The following is a 15,989-nucleotide window of genomic DNA, read 5'->3' on the forward strand; positions in this document are numbered from 1 at the left end:
GCATTGTCATAACTTTCAATTAAGCATCCTAGGAAATGTGTAGGGAATACTGAAGTTTTATGGCTTTTTCTTTTTACAAATATCATAATTTGGCTTTAGAAACCTTTTTTAAATGTAGGATGAGTTGTATGTTCCCTGTTATGTTGGCACTGATTGTAAAAAGGGACAATTTGCACAGTGCTGAGTTACTTGTGGAATTCTAATTCATAATGTGGAATGGGTTAAGAATTTTCTAATACCTATTATTTTTTAGCATGTCAGGAAATCCTGGTTTATCCAAACTAGAACATAAGTAGCAAAAAAGACTTCTCAGTTTCAAACTTAAACCTTAGTTCTAGACCTGAGTGGAAGGGAGAACTTAGAATACCTGCTAGACCTCTGCTATTGCATGGGAGGTCAGCACCCAAGTCCTTTCACTCTTTGAATCAGATCAAACCCTTAATCCAGAGTCCAAAGTGCTGAATGTTCTAATCACTGAATTACTGTCAGATAAGTATTTTCCTGGATCTGATCTACTTAGTGTCAATACTTCAGTACTTAGGGACCTCTTTTGTACATAAATCACTGCATCGGTTTTAGTAACCTGTCTAAAGAAAACTAGTTTTAGTTGGCTGATTACTATTTCTCATAAAAATCAAATCACTTGTAAGTAAGAGAGTATAGAAATGACTTCCTAAGACTTGGGGCAGGCTTCTAAAATGTGGAATGCTGAAGTACAGAACCCTTCTTTAGACATTAATAAAACTATCTATATAAGTGAAAAGAAAGATGTTCTTGTTACATTTTGCTTCTTGAAACTTTAGTCACATTGGAAAATATTTGAGGTGCTGAGTTTAAATTTCATAGTAAGTTATCGCATTTATTTTTTAAAAAATATCTGTAAATCAGCAAAGAAATTGAAAATTAGGAGCCCTGACTTGAATCTCTACATCTGGTACAAAATTCCTTTGTAAGTTTCTGCAGAGGAGAAACACTAGGACTTTTTCTGTTAATCCTCCTTTCACTGGAAGCCCAATGAAGGCTAAGATTTGATTAACACAGAGATTTATGTCTTAATAAAATGTGCAAAGGAGTCTGGTGGGAAGTTCTGTTCATATTACAGCTAAATGTGTATATATATATATATATATATATATATATATATACACATTTAGCTGTAATATATGTATATATCAATTCTCTGGAGGAAAAAACAGATGCATGCATCTCTGAATAGGTGAATTTCCGGCACTATTTGATTTCTAATGATTATGAGATTACTAATATTTCTACTCCTGAACAGTCTACTACTTGCAATAGTAATTTCTTAAAAGTCTAAACAAAATGTAGATACTCCACCCACCCTAACATCTGCCCGAGACAAGATGTTGTCTTATTTTCTGTTTCTGCAATTACATTAACCAAAAATGATTGCATTAGGGAGAGATTATTAGATAAAATAACATGATGCTGTCATAACATCATCACAAAGTTAATCCTTTTGTCTCACAATGTAATTTTTCTTCTGAATTCTGGTTATTTCCACACACCTTTTGCTGATTAATGCGCTAGGATGCATAGGGGTCATACTTTGATTTAGTTACTCAACCAGTAGCTGGGAGTTCCATGAAAAAAGGTATCCACAGAAGCTCTGGTAATTCAACATACTAAGGTCTAAAGGCACTTCAGACTCCAGAAGTTACACAGAAAATAGACACCAAATTATTTTTATAATATCTTGGTACTAAGAAGAGCTAGTAGAGATTCTTTTTCTGATTCTGTTGGTGACCTGCATTGTGATCTTAAGCAAGTTAGTTTACTTTTATGAATTCAGTTTCTGATTTTACACTGTGGTTGCTAAGGATTTACACATATAGTTGAACATAATGTATCATATAGGAATTTTCCAGCAGCTTCCATGTGATTACTTTATATGAGGAAATTTATCTGAAGTTTATATGAAGAAATTTAATCCTGCATATAACCTTATACGGACTTGGTGATAAAAGAATATAAATACTAAATACATAATGAAATCTTCCTTACTTCAAGCAATGTAAAAAGAGCAAATGTATTTAAAAAAAAACAAAAACAAAAACAAAAACAAACAAACAAAAAACAACAAAAAACAAACAAACAGAAACAACATAAACCTTTTAGATTTCAAGATCTGATTAACAGCCAAGGTCTGGTGACTGATATGAACCACTTTTATTTTGAAATAGTTTCAAAGAGATTAAATCGATCAATAAAACAGTTCCATAAGGTATTAATATTGCCATTAGTTATTGTTAAGAGTACAGCAAAAATCATGTGCTGAAGTATTTAATTTCTTCATATATCCAATTCATTACCAGTGTAAACTGAAATCAATTTTCCACATGCGTTTACCCATTTTGTATGTTGCTGAATAAAGAGATATTGCCTGATCAAAAATAGACAAATCTTCCCAAAGCTTTGAAATGGCTTCCCTAGTCTTGTGCAATGAGATGGACCTCAAATCCTAGAAAGACCGATGAAATAGAATCACTCAGTGGAACTTGTGCCTTTGGTCTGCTGGAACAGGAAAGGATATATTAAAAAACCCCATGCCACAGTTTTTATCTGTAACCACTGCTAAGCTGTATTTTCCAGAAAAAAAAGCAGATTCTTGGCACATAGGGAGTAGAAGGTGTTTTGCTATGTGTCTAAAGACATGCTTGAGTGTCGGTTCAGATTGGTGCTAGCAATCAATTGAGGCTCATAAGTATCTCATTACCCAGCCTAAAGACTGGAGGGCCAAACAGCTCTCATGTCGTTGGAGATGCATGCAAATAACTAAGTCACTGTGTACTGAAACCAGTATGTTTTAATGTGAAGGCTTGCTGTATGGCCTACACTCACATAAACCACTCTGTTGGTTTCTTTAAATTGTATTTTCACAATGCTTATTCTTTTTGGAGTATTTATCTCCCCCATGATGTCCTTAGAGCTCAGTATAAGGGCATATTTTTAGTTATTGTAAAGAAATTTTAGTCACCAGTGACCTGATCATAAGCATTCTGCTTGAAATACTGGTCTATGATATTTTATTACTGTGAAATTACTGGGCAAAATCCTGAAAAATGTGCAACTTATACAGTTCTGGTAAGTTTAACTGATGTAAACTGGTGTAGTTCTACTGACTTTAGAAGAGGACCCACAATAAAATCCTTGATCCTACCCCTTTTGTTTGTTTTGGCTGTAAAAGTAGAGATTTTTTTGGACATATATACATTACTTATAACAAGCCAATGAGCATATCTGAAAATAAATTGACCTCTCTTACTGCATTACTGTTCTTGATCTGTTTCTCTTTCTTCAGGCTTTGTTTTCTAGCGGTGGTGTTGTTTGCTGGAGATTAGATCATGTTTCAGTTTTCATGATTAATACTTCTGAATGTGGCAGGTTAAAGCTCACAGTATTGATAGAGCGCATTTAAACTTGTCAATTTTTTCTAAAATAAACTGTCCTAGCAGGAGGTGGTATTTTGTAACAGCACTTTTTTGTTCTGGAAAAATATCGGTCAGCAGGGTTTTATCGTCTTTGTTAAAATAACATATTTAGGTTAGTTTTGATGCAATTATTCTAAAGATTTCTTCTCATTTTAAATATTGATGTGAATGTGAAAGTGGAGGGCAAGTTTGTCTTAAAAGTTTTCCCCTTCTAAGTGTACCCTTTAATTCTGGAGAGAAATCAAACACAGCATGAAAATAAAGTGGCAACGGTAACACTGAGAATGAAGCACCCAAAATAGAATCTCAACTAGTTTTTGAAAAAGGACTGTTAATAAAATACAAAATTGTCAATTGTAAGCTCCTCTAAAATCTATATATTGAATTAATCCCTGTGTTTCCTGTTTTAAAGAAACAAGTAGTTACTCTACTAGTGAACAAGGGAAAACCACAAGGGAATATATTTCCTACACTACTTTATTGTGCATTAGAGAGTGAAACATAAATATAAGACCTTTCTTATTCGGTGTTAGTAAGCTCTGTTTAGAAGTGCATGGATAAGAGAGAGCTGTCTGGGGCATTAAATAAAGTGGGAATGGGTGCTTCAAGTAGTAGGAAGCAGCACTGTGTTGATCGACACAAATGAAAGTTTAATTGTCTGAAGTCCCCTCTTCTATTTTATGTGGGTCATTTACAGTAACGCATGAGAAGCTCATAATTTCTTAAATATTTAAGGCAGTAATACTAGCTACATGGGCCTTTAATTTCTTTCTTCACCTGTGGCTATCATGATTACTTCCATCAAAGTTTATCTCTTATTAATATTTCTCTGGAAACCTCTTGATCTCATTGCATTAGTTGTCTCCCTCCCTCCGTTAAATTCTTCATGTATTCCTATCTGAGACTAATTTGTTCCTCTGGTTCAATGTATAGTCAAGAGAGTAATTTATTCATTTTCAATAGCACCACTGAAATCACAGAAGTACTTGATGCCCTGATTTATTAAGGCACTTGAGGTCAGTGCCTTAAGAATGTGCTAAAAATGAAGGAAATGCCAGCACGACCTCCAAAGGATTAGTCACCTGCATAATGGTTTGCAGGGCCCTTAAAAATATGAACTTGTGGAACAGATTTTCTATTGGTGTAATGTTAGTGCAGCTGTACTGCTAGCTAAATGATGTTGACAATGCTTTCAGTGGAGTTATGACAAGCCTACTCTAAGCTTTCCCCTTTTCTTGTCTTGAACCATGCTGATACATTATGATATGCCAAAAATAAAAATCAGAGTTAGAAAAATGCCTCCAATATTTTTAATTGTTCATGTGTCATTTAGTGTTCAACAGGACTATTAGCATCTCAATAAGAAATTATATTGTTACAGCATATAATTTTTTTTCCATTTGATTTTGTAGGGTCACATATTCATGCTCTTTCACATTTGCTTGGTAATAGGGTATCTGTCGTGTCACTGCTACCCCACTGTTAATGAAAATAGGAATTTCAAATTGGATGAGACAAAATTAGATACCCTAGATTTGCAGGTTAAAGTATTTCTTCTGCCATAGATGAAGCTGTGTGTTTTGTATTAGGGAACTGTGGAGGAAATAAGAATATATATTTTTCTGAGTCTGAACATCTTCCTCACTATGATTATGAACTCTTTTTTCCTTTTCCTGAAGAAAAAACTGTTTTGTATAGAGATGTTTCTTTCTTTATGGTCTTCTTTTCCTTATAAGAGGTGTCCCTCTAACTCACATAAAATGTTTTGATTATGAGACTATATTTTTGCAAGCCAGATGGCAAAGTTTTTTAAAAGTTAGAGATCAACTGCAAATGTTTTATTCTACATGAATTCACAGTATCTATATTGTGTATCTTTTTGCAATTAAAACTATAAAGTTAATTCCAATGTATAGGAATAATGTTTTTGAATTTTTAAGATAGATTACAGACTTTTATGTAGTGCTTTTTGCAGATATTTCAAACATTCTCTTTGTATTTTTTTTTTTTTAAAAAGAGGATGTTCTGTTTTAGGGGCAGCATTATTGAATTTCATAAATAATATCCTGTAAAATGCCTGTAACAAGGTATTTTGTCTGAAAGCCCATTGTAGCTTTCTTATTATGAGTTTCAAGCTTCTGCAACAATAAAAGTGTTCTTATTCAAATGTATATTATTGCATTCATTCCTCTAATAGCAGCATTCTATCATATCAACCTATAAATAGACAAAGAAACAATTGCACAGAATGCTTGTTATTCATCCTCAATATTTTTTATTTTGTTGTTAGATATCAGACTGGAATAGTCATATGGCGTATTTGCATTGAATGCAGAAAGAAAAAAGTTATTTCCTCTGAATATATACTTACTTTCTATCTGTAATTCCTTGGGTTATAAAATGTCACTAGTTTAGTTCCATTGGTCATTTTTATTGCCTTCCTGAAGACAATGGAAATTGCACAAGGCTCCGAGTGTAAATTAAATCTATGGTATAGTCTTTTGTAAATAGAGAAGAATGTACTCTCAGATAATAAATCTTTTTTGTGTATATCAACAAGATGTCTATTTTTTTTCTTCCTAGATACACCTTTAGTTAAAATCATTTCTTCCAATTCATGGCCTGAAGAAGGACAGTCTATAATTTTGACTTGTGAATCCAAAGGAAAACCACTGTAAGTGATTTAACAAGTAATATGTTTTTGTTATTTTCATTTTTCTGCTGTGATTGCAATCTTTAGCTGCAGAAATCTGCTGTTTTTTTCTCATCCTGGGGTGTAAAATAATCTCTGGTGTAGAAAACCCCTTGAAGCCTGCCTTCATTAAGTGCCTTTAGAGGGTTGGTCTTTTACTTTGCCATGTATCTGAGTTTTCAGGAATAACTCCAGCTGTGAGATTTTTATTTTTTTTTCAGTCAGGTATATCAACCTGAAAGGAGTGCAGGTTTAATCAGTCACTGTTTACATCATTGAACTGATGATAGAAGAGAAAACGTCTCATGAAAATCTTCATACATCAACTAGCCTCAGAGAAAATACATTGAACTTTCTGGATGCCTTGGCTGTCATTTACAGGGGAATTTGAAGTTTAATGATATGTGCAACTTGGCTTCCTGTTTCTACCAGAATTTGAAAAGGTGTAGCCTGCTTTAAGAATATAAATTGTTTTACTCGGAAATTAACATCTCTGTCATCAATATTTTTTAAAGGCATATCTGCAGAGTTTAATTCTTGCACAGAATCTACTATTTAAATAGACTTCACTTTTTAAAACAGTATCTTCTCAGATGAGCTGTTATATATTTACACATGAAGATACATAAATAAGCCAATTGTTTAATATTAAGTTAATATGAATCAAGTTTCTTAAATATTGACCTTCTGCTCAAAAGATTAATATCTAGTGTTATATGGAGTGGTGATACACAGCTTTAGAATGGTATTGAAAATCATAGTGCAATAATATCTTGGTTCTAGAAAAGGTGCAAATTACATGCCAAACCCCATGTCTCTTAGGGTTGAATTTCCCCCTGGTGTAATTTCAGTGACTTTATTGAATTGCTTAATGTAGGAACCTGAAGTCAGATTTAGGTCAAGTCAGCCATTTCAGTCTAAAATTTCTATTTTGAAAAATAGCTCTAAACACTTCTGAGTTTAGTCTGGCATTGTTTAAGGTCCATAAGTACTTTACTTTTTTTTATATTATATACTTGTATCATCTTAAAGCAACTCTTCCAACCAAAACTTGTCTGGGCTGAGCAACTCAGCATCTAGATTATATTTCCAACCTGCTTGAGATCAGAACACCGGCGGACTGTCCAATTAGTCTTAGGTGGTGCTCAGTGCAATTGGTCTTCTGTGTACCTATGTACTTCTGAAGTAATATGCGTTTCTGAGATAGATACCTCTGCAGGTAACACAAAGATCAGTTGTAAACCACCTCTTGCAACTTGAATATACTCAAAGGAGAAGGAATTATACATTTACCTAATAGCCTTTGAGCATTCCCTTAGGTATCAGGAGGCACAGTCCCCAATATTTTCATATTCAGCAGAAGATGTGCAAGTGTTTAATTTTAGGAAAAAGGTCAGTCCTGATTGCCCTGAGTGTGCTGTTGGCTATGTGATATTTAGGATTTTCCCTGTGTTGCTGTTTTGCTCATGACTTAACAGGTGACAGGTGCATGCCAAGTGCACTGTTTGGCAAACAGACTTCAGACATCCTAGCCTCAGGTGCTTGATTTTCACTATTAGCCTAACATTCACTGTGGGGAAAAAAGATTAGAAGGCAGTCATTATGTATTTTTATATTTTTAATTACCTGTTGTTTGTTGGGGGTGGCCTTTCACATTAGGAGTTTGGCCCTTTATATTTGGAGTCTTTAAATAATAAGGAAGTTTGGAGGTTAGGGGTTGATTTCTTCTTTTTGTTCTTTTTAGTTTTGTGAGACAGATGGATGATTTGGCAGATGGATGTAATTGGCATGTGGGGAGGAAGGAGGAACTGGTGTATAATAGCAACTAGGGGTTCTATTCCTCCAATGATTTTGCCTGCCTCTGAGTATTACAAGGAGGCATGAAGTTTTCAGTTTCTGAGTGTATGGGAATCATTTCAACAGTCTTTAAACATCTGCACTGTAGGTATTTACATCTGAGCTGCTGACTTGGGCTTCTCTTTTTGTTCATTGGAGAGATTTAGGCACTTATGACATGACTGGTCTGCTCTACATTAGACAATTACAGAAGAGTGAGCCAGAGTGGATCATACCTCTGCTACTTTCTCTCCACTATCTACATGGAGTTTAGAGAGTTAATTCAGTCAGATATCTACCTCTATATTTTGGGATACCAAATATAGATGTCTAAATATAGACACTTGTATGGAATTTTATATTTATGTTTAGTTTTGGTCAGATGCAACTCACTCTCTACAGCTTATAACAACATTTTCACAATATTAATTGAAAATGGACTAACATTTTTTTTCACATGTCAAAGATGTTAGACTCTGTTAAAAAAATAGACAGTTAATCCCCTCAGATATCAGATTTTCCTCTAGATCCCTGTATTTGTTAGTCATTTCTGAAAGCAGTAAAAAACTATAGAAGTGGTATGTTTTTGATTGATATACACAATATTTTCTATTTGGTACATGTAATATTGTAGATATACTTTATATGTTACCATTAGGAGACACTAGTTAAAACATAATAATTAAAATGGAGCTTTACCTGAGGTGTTTACTGATTTATTTATTTTTTTTTAAATAAAACTCAGTTTCATCCTTAATGGATTCAAATGCAAACCTTGCATGTGGTTTTGAAAGGGCAGCCAAATAAGAGCTCCACACTACAGAATTATCAAGGCAGGGCACCTGTATGTGATAGCCTTTGGGGCACAAATATTTTGCCAATAAATGCACCTCTAATTGTCCGTGCTACAAGACCTGCCAACATCAGCTGTTCCGTATTGCTTCATTAGGTCAGTCTTTCAAGGCACAGAGCCAGTAATAAATAGGCATCCTCCTGGGAGCAGTTTGCAGTTTTTTAGCATGAGAAACAGTAATGTCATGACCCCCAACCTACATTATGATTACCTTCTGGCTTGTAGAGAAAGAGAAATTGGAAAGGGCCACAGAGCCCAGGTATGTCAGTGTCACAAGATAAGTGATGAACTGTGGGCTTCATGGAGAGCTCAGAGCCAACCATGGTCCCTCATAGCCGTTTACACACCATGGGTTAATTTCTATACACTGTCAACTTTATGTCACAGTTACAACAGTCTCTCCTGTTTCCCGTAGGCAGCAGTGAATCATACCAGTAAACGAACACTTACTGATAGGTACATTTCTCTCCTATCCCAGAGCAATTTTCACAAGCTTCAAAATGACATTTCAGATGAAAATGGAGAAAGAATGAAGCCAGGTTGTGGCTGTGGTGACATTCATGATACTGATAGCTGCTGCAGCGTAATTCTTTCCCAAAGGGGAAAAAGAGTTTGAGGCTAAAGCTAGAATATACTTATCCCATCTTACATCTTATTACCAAGCTCCTCTTTTCAGGGATTCTGTCCCTCAAACCATGTGCATCACAGATACCCAGATATTGTGTTTCAAATCTACAACACAGTCCTAAGGAAAAGCCTTACCTAACTTACTGTCCTGTCGCAGGGAATGGGAAAGAAGCCTTGCTCAGTCCAACACCTCTGGGAAGTAAACTGCCCTTTTGTATCCCTTGCTGAAGCAGTATTCTTCAGAGATACAGCAGAGATGATGAACAACTGCTTACTAGGCATTAGAACTGGAGAGCTAAGGCCCTGCTAAGGTTCCATAGTTTAGGGTATAATATTTGGCTTGACCAGCTGATGGTCATGACTTCAGACAAGTGAAAAAATGGCCTCAGACACTTGGATGTGTGAAGCATCAATTGTCATAATGTGTGAGATGGGCTGGAATTATTTATCCCAGACTCTGAGGTTGCTAGTTGCTATGAATGAGTTCATGTCACCTCACATTTGTGGTCTTAGCGCAGAGATACCAATGCTGGAACAGGAATCCTGAGAGTGGGCTAGATGGGAGAAGAGATGTTGGGGGGGTGGGAGAGGAGATGGAGAGGAAGATGGAAGTGTGGGTGAGACATTTTGAACAATGCGCAAATTCTGTCACCGTGCTGTTTTACCTCTCTGCTCATCACTGTGAAGATGAGGATAGCTCTGACTCTGGATGTCACCCTGTGCTTATTGCTGTTAGGGGAATTGCTTTGGAGGCAGGAGTTGTTCTTCTAGGTAAGCACTGTATTGCTGCTATAGCCGCGTGATGATACCAACACAAAGAGCAGGCCAGGTTTCCTGTCCGTTCTGCGGTGGCTTTGCAGAGGTAGTCCGTGTGGGAGATTAGTAAGGTGTCACAGATTGTTACAGACTCTGACACAGTTCCTTCCAGAGTATGGGCTGTGGCAAGTGCAGCTTCAAGCAGAGGTAGGCTGCCTGAGAGGTGCTGGGGAGGTTACTGCAAGAGCCATCAGTCCTTGGGTTTGCCCCTAGGGGCTCTGATGTAATGACACCAATCCCACGTGGCGAGATGACATACCGACCACAGCGCTGAGGCGAGGTTGAGCAGAGGAGGCTTCCTCATACATCAGCTTCCAAAACACCTGCCTCTTCCTTCCATATACAATTCTGGCTAAATTTATTCCTGTAGGATCTAGTGTCAAAGCTTCAGTATTCTCTAAAAGAATCAAGTTACACTTATGGATACAGACCTCTGGATTTCATGATGCTCTGATCCAGTTTGTGCAGCACTTGGAGCATCAGTTATAAACAGTAGAAGGCTGGTATTTGGAATATTGTACGCATAAAGATATGATATTTTCAATTAAAATTTGCCATTGGTGGAAAGGAAAAAAGTGGAATTATATTAATCAGTTTACCACGGATATTGTTTTTAAATTGACCTTATAAACATAACTCACTATCGAAACTTACCCTATTATATGTAATATTTTAAGAGAACTTGAAACATCACTTGTGAGGATTGTTGTCTGATTGATTGATGCCCAGTTGGTAGACCAAATTTAAGAGGTTTTTTTGAAAAATTCTAGCAACTGTGTTTGTGTCAGCTTAGTCTTTCCTTATGCAAGACTCCGTTGCTGGCTTGTTCAGCCTATTGACAGTTTTAATAATATTGACGTCTGGGTATTTTTTTTTAATGTGTAGGTAGATATATTTTTAGATATTTCTCTGTATAACTTAGGTCAAGACACTAGTTGACATCACTATTCAATAGCATTCTTCTTTTAGAGATATTATTGTATAGTTTCAAACCAAATTAAAACTTACCTCTTGTCTTTTCAATCCTTAGAGCTACATTGTCTTTTCCAATATTTTTGGCTGGATCCCTGGACAGTTGTCAGGCTATCACATTTTAGTAAATGAACTTGTCTAATATGTCTGTAAGGAGTAAGTGGCTCTTTTTAATTTATTTCTTTTTTAACATAATATAGTTTTACAAAGGTTTTGTTTATTTTCCAGAGAAGGAAATGTAATTAAGCTTCAGAAATCATAAACATCCTTATTCTGAACTTATATGCAATGACTAGACTTTTCTGAAGTCATATTGCCTGACAATATTTTGAGTATTTTAAAATAAACAAGACAGATGTAAAAAATAAAAAACAAATAACAAAATGATCATTTACAGTCATCTGTGCTTATAAAATATTTTAAAAGCCAATGTTTTCTTAGCGCAAGTTATAGCTTCTACACACTTGTGTCTTAACAATATAGTCTAGTGACCCAAAACTGATCCAAAAGTGAACTCAAAAACTGCCCCATGATGAAAGAATATGTTCAATATTTAATGTTCTTAGTCAACACTCTCACCAAAGCATGCATGAAATACGGAGGTTTTTTAAGTCAGTGTCATTTCAGCAGAAAGAATGTCAAAACATAATGGAATAATTAGGGCACAGGAAACAAAGAGAGAGTTGGCTGTCTCCTGTGTGCTTTCGAGAAATGTCTTTCCATTCCATGCAGCTCAGGGGAATCATAGTATCATTGGTTGACTAATGTAAAGTGAATATTTGGCCTTGTTTGAAATAAATAGGAAAAATTTTTATTTCAGGAGAACACTCATATAAATACCCTTTATTAGAATAACATCATTTGTAAGTTCATGAAAAAGTTATAGAGAAAAGCACAATCAGTAATAAACACTAATATTACACATACCCAGCAATATATAGTCAAATAAATATTTTAACATCAGAAAAATTGATCACTTTTAATTATGAAGACACACCAAATAATCAAGCTGGTACTATAAAGCTATTGTAAATTATGTGTGTGATATCACCACAGAAAGTTCTGTCTTTTCTAGTATCTATTTGAAGAAGACTCCCTTGAGTGAGACAAACATTTTGCAAAGGCTGATGGAAACAAATGCTAATGGTAACAGAAAGATATATAACACCATTCTGTCAGTGACCCCAGTGAGTGGGTGTTTCATTTGAGAAGGACCTGACAGGGCTCTAGGTGAAAAGAGAAAATTAAGTGAAGAGAGTTAACTAGGATTCAGTCACCTGGAAGCAGCGGAGCCTGGAATCATACTGATGCATGTTTAACCTCCTGTCATCCAGGACCCCCAGGTCCTTCTCAGATAAGCTGCTGGATTTTGCATCTCTCCTTGCTGAATTTCCCTGCTTCCCACGAGGGACCTGTTGGCACATTCCTCCAGCCTGCAGAGGCCCCTCTGAACAGTGGCCTTACCCTCAAGTGTCCTTGGTACAGCCAAAGTTTGGTGTAAACAACCAGCTTAATGACAGCACATTCCATTGCCTAAACCAGGTCTTTGATATTAAACAGTTAAACAGGACAGGACCCAGGATGGACTCCTGAAGAAGTCTGCTTATAACCAACCACCAGCTAGAATGTCCCTTTAACCCCAAAAATGGTCCAGCCAGCTTTTCACCTATTTGGTCACTGGAGACAGTGACCAAAGACTTGCTGAAGTCAAAGCTGACAACAGACACTGTCTTCTTCATCTACAGACCCTGTAATTTCTTCCAAGTTTTCACATCTGGTAGCTAGAAAATTATAGAAACATTTATTTGATGAATTGTTTTGTCACAGGCTCAAGGATAAAATGCACTATAAAGACCTCTGAACCTAAAGTATTTTGAGAAATGCTAAAAGGGACACATTTGGATTTCCTAATTTTCATTATATGATGAGAAACATCATAATACATTTCTTCCTGAAAACTATGGCATTATGAGCAGGTTATAGCCTTTGAAAGAGGATTCCTGACTCCTTTAGTGAAATAGTAATTATGAATGGTAGCTATGAATGACCTGTATGACTCAGGTCTTACTTGATGCATGCCCTCAGAACACAGAATTAAAATAATTTCTTCATAGGTATTCATATGTTTCTTTCCCCTGATATCTGAGAACTTGGCAATTATTTAATGTTTATTTTTATCACACCTGAGGACAATGAGGGTATTCGGTTGCCTCAAATTCACGGCTGGGAACTGAAGCAGAAAAAATTTCTAAGATCAAAATTGACAAATAGATCTCATATATTTTATGTCTGACATTGAACACAGTCCCCATTTTCCCAAGAGTATTTGATGGGACATAGTATCACACTCAGAAGATAGCTCATCATTGGTTTGAATTGTAACAGTGAGTTCTTAGCACATCTACAAATCTATGCTCAAGAGTCTGAAATCAGAAACTAGCAGAGAAAATTGCAGAAACCCACTTGACATTCAGCTGTTAACATTTTGGTGTAAGTAGTTTGCCAATATTGCTTTGAAACTACATCATAATGGCAGGTTTAGATTCGGAATCATTATTCTAACGGCCAGCTTTTTGTCCATGTACAATTCTTTCTTTCCTATTTTGACATGATACACTTCCCAGCTTCTCTAGCAGGTGAGATGGAAGTTCTCTAAGAAATTATCTCATTTTCTGCATAAATTTTATTCACTGCAGAATACTATCTGGATTGTGCCATGAATACCTAGCAGCCTAGAAAGGAATGCTAATATCAACTCCACCTGTATGAATTATCATAATGAATCTGGAAAAGCATGCATGTTTCTGTGTTTACAAATCACCTTGCAGAATGAATCTGTATTGAATCTGAGCTGGATGCTCAGGCAGTATCGATAAATACTAATGATTTGGAAAATTGGATGAATATGTCCTTGTCCAGGATGAAATACTATTCTAGCAAAATATAAATGTGGTATCAAAGTATTTCTCCCTTAAGCTTCATACATATTTGTTCATAATAAAACCTGGAATGTAAGAGTCTATTTCCAGGTTTCTCAGGAAAGGACCACCTACAACTGAAATCAAGTAGATTGAAAGAAGAAGGAAAGTTAGATACTGGAGTTTCACTGTTTTATGTTTAGATCTGGACAATCTTTGTTTTAGCAGAAAGGTGGATGGTTTTTAATTTTGTCATAACTTTTATGCATTTAACAAACTAGGATTCTCCCTGATGTCCTTCACCTTGATCCCACAATTAACTTTGACTTCTAATACCTCTCCATAACTGAAATATCTTTTTTTTTTTTAATCTGATTTATGCTTTCTGAGCACTCTGAGTTTACAGTTAAGTTTCCATGGGCACATGTCACACACAGCTTTGGGCAAGATTCTGTAAGTATATTCTTGAGTAAATGCCTATGTATATAGGAAAAAGTATTGTATCTGTGGGTGTAGACTTGGACAAAGATAAGTATCCCTCCTCGCAGATCTCAGCCCTGCGTTCCTCATCACTGGGGAACAGCTCTCAGGATAGATCAGGCCCTCCTATTCCTGTCTTTTGGGTCACTCGGTTGTCTTTCTTTGAATTTGGCTTGTTCAGCAATTAGAGAGAGCCTGTCTCCTACAAATATAGTAGGTAGCTCTGTCTTGTCTGTCTCTTCTGCCTTGTTGTAGTTTCTTGCAAATCTTCTTGTCTTTTTTTAAACAGTGTTTTTTCATCTTTGTATCTGTATCCTGTTTAGACTCTCTCTATATTCTTTTCTGTTTGGAGAAGTGTGAACTTCCATTTCTCCAAGAGGAATTTATTATATTTGAGGTGATTGTTAACTCAAAAACCACCTACTGTTAACTTGATCTGATGGGATATATTTCATGCTGGCTACTGTTAATCACTCTGTATCCCATGGTTATTGCCAACCAAGAAATGTCTTATCATCAACCAGACTTGTAAATAAAATATCTGGATTCTCCACCCATGTAGGCAGCAATGTATATATAAAATGTATTTTTGAAGAAAGCCTTATCAGTATTAAACACTGTATTTCAAGCTCTTTCAGTCAGGAAGGTACAGAGAAAATATATCATATGCAGCACAGAATGATCACATAGCATGTGACAGAAGTTTTGTAGATTGGAATATACATAACTGTTAATAATGGTGAACTTTTCAGTATCCAAATTCTATGCCCAGTTTATTTTTAAAACAATTCTAGTTAATAGTCATTGATGCCAGCCCAAATCTCTGTTGAGGCCAAACTTGGCAACATTTGCCAGTACTTTGCCATCATTTCTGTAATTACTTTCTTTGGATAGTTGACCAATTCTTAAATTATTGTCACTTTGAAAGGATTTCATCCTAATGATATCTCCTGCCTTGATTTAGAAGGCATCTGTTATATGCTATGTTGAATGAGTGATCATTTTCAGGAAAATATTCTAAAATCTTATGAAGAATATCATATGAATTGTAGAAAAAAATCTGCCTAGGGAAAGGTTGCAGATAGGTAGTTTGTCTTAGCAAGAAAAAAACAATTATTTTAAAGGATTAGGTAAATATTCAGCTTGTAACCTTCTACACCAATATTTCATTGACATTACATCTCCACTGTGGAATTATGCAGTGGTATAGTAGATAACATATTAAGAAGCAGGTAACATTTTTGCTGAGATACAGGATGTATATTTAATAGATTAAATTTCAGTTTGTGTTAAACATCCTGGCCGTCTGGGAGGATGTATCTTCTTCTTGCAGCTGGGACCTT

The 15,989-nt window shown here is 35.7% G+C and overlaps 1 protein-coding gene across 3 annotated transcripts in view; it reads left to right on the top strand.

Moving 5' to 3' along the window:
- The window catches only part of CADM2 (cell adhesion molecule 2), a 684,646-nt gene that overhangs the window by 575,015 nt on the left and 93,642 nt on the right, over positions 1-15,989 (top strand). For all 3 annotated transcript variants that reach the window (XM_042789099.1, XM_042789101.1, XM_042789100.1), the window contains one exon: positions 6,036-6,126. In XM_042789099.1, coding sequence (XP_042645033.1) covers positions 6,036-6,126 — 91 coding nt within the window. The remainder of the gene's footprint in view (positions 1-6,035; positions 6,127-15,989) is intronic.

This window comes from Tyto alba, unplaced genomic scaffold, assembly GCF_018691265.1.
Source record: "Tyto alba isolate M040663 unplaced genomic scaffold, T.alba_DEE_v4.0 Super-Scaffold_14, whole genome shotgun sequence".
Lineage (NCBI taxonomy): Eukaryota > Metazoa > Chordata > Aves > Strigiformes > Tytonidae > Tyto > Tyto alba.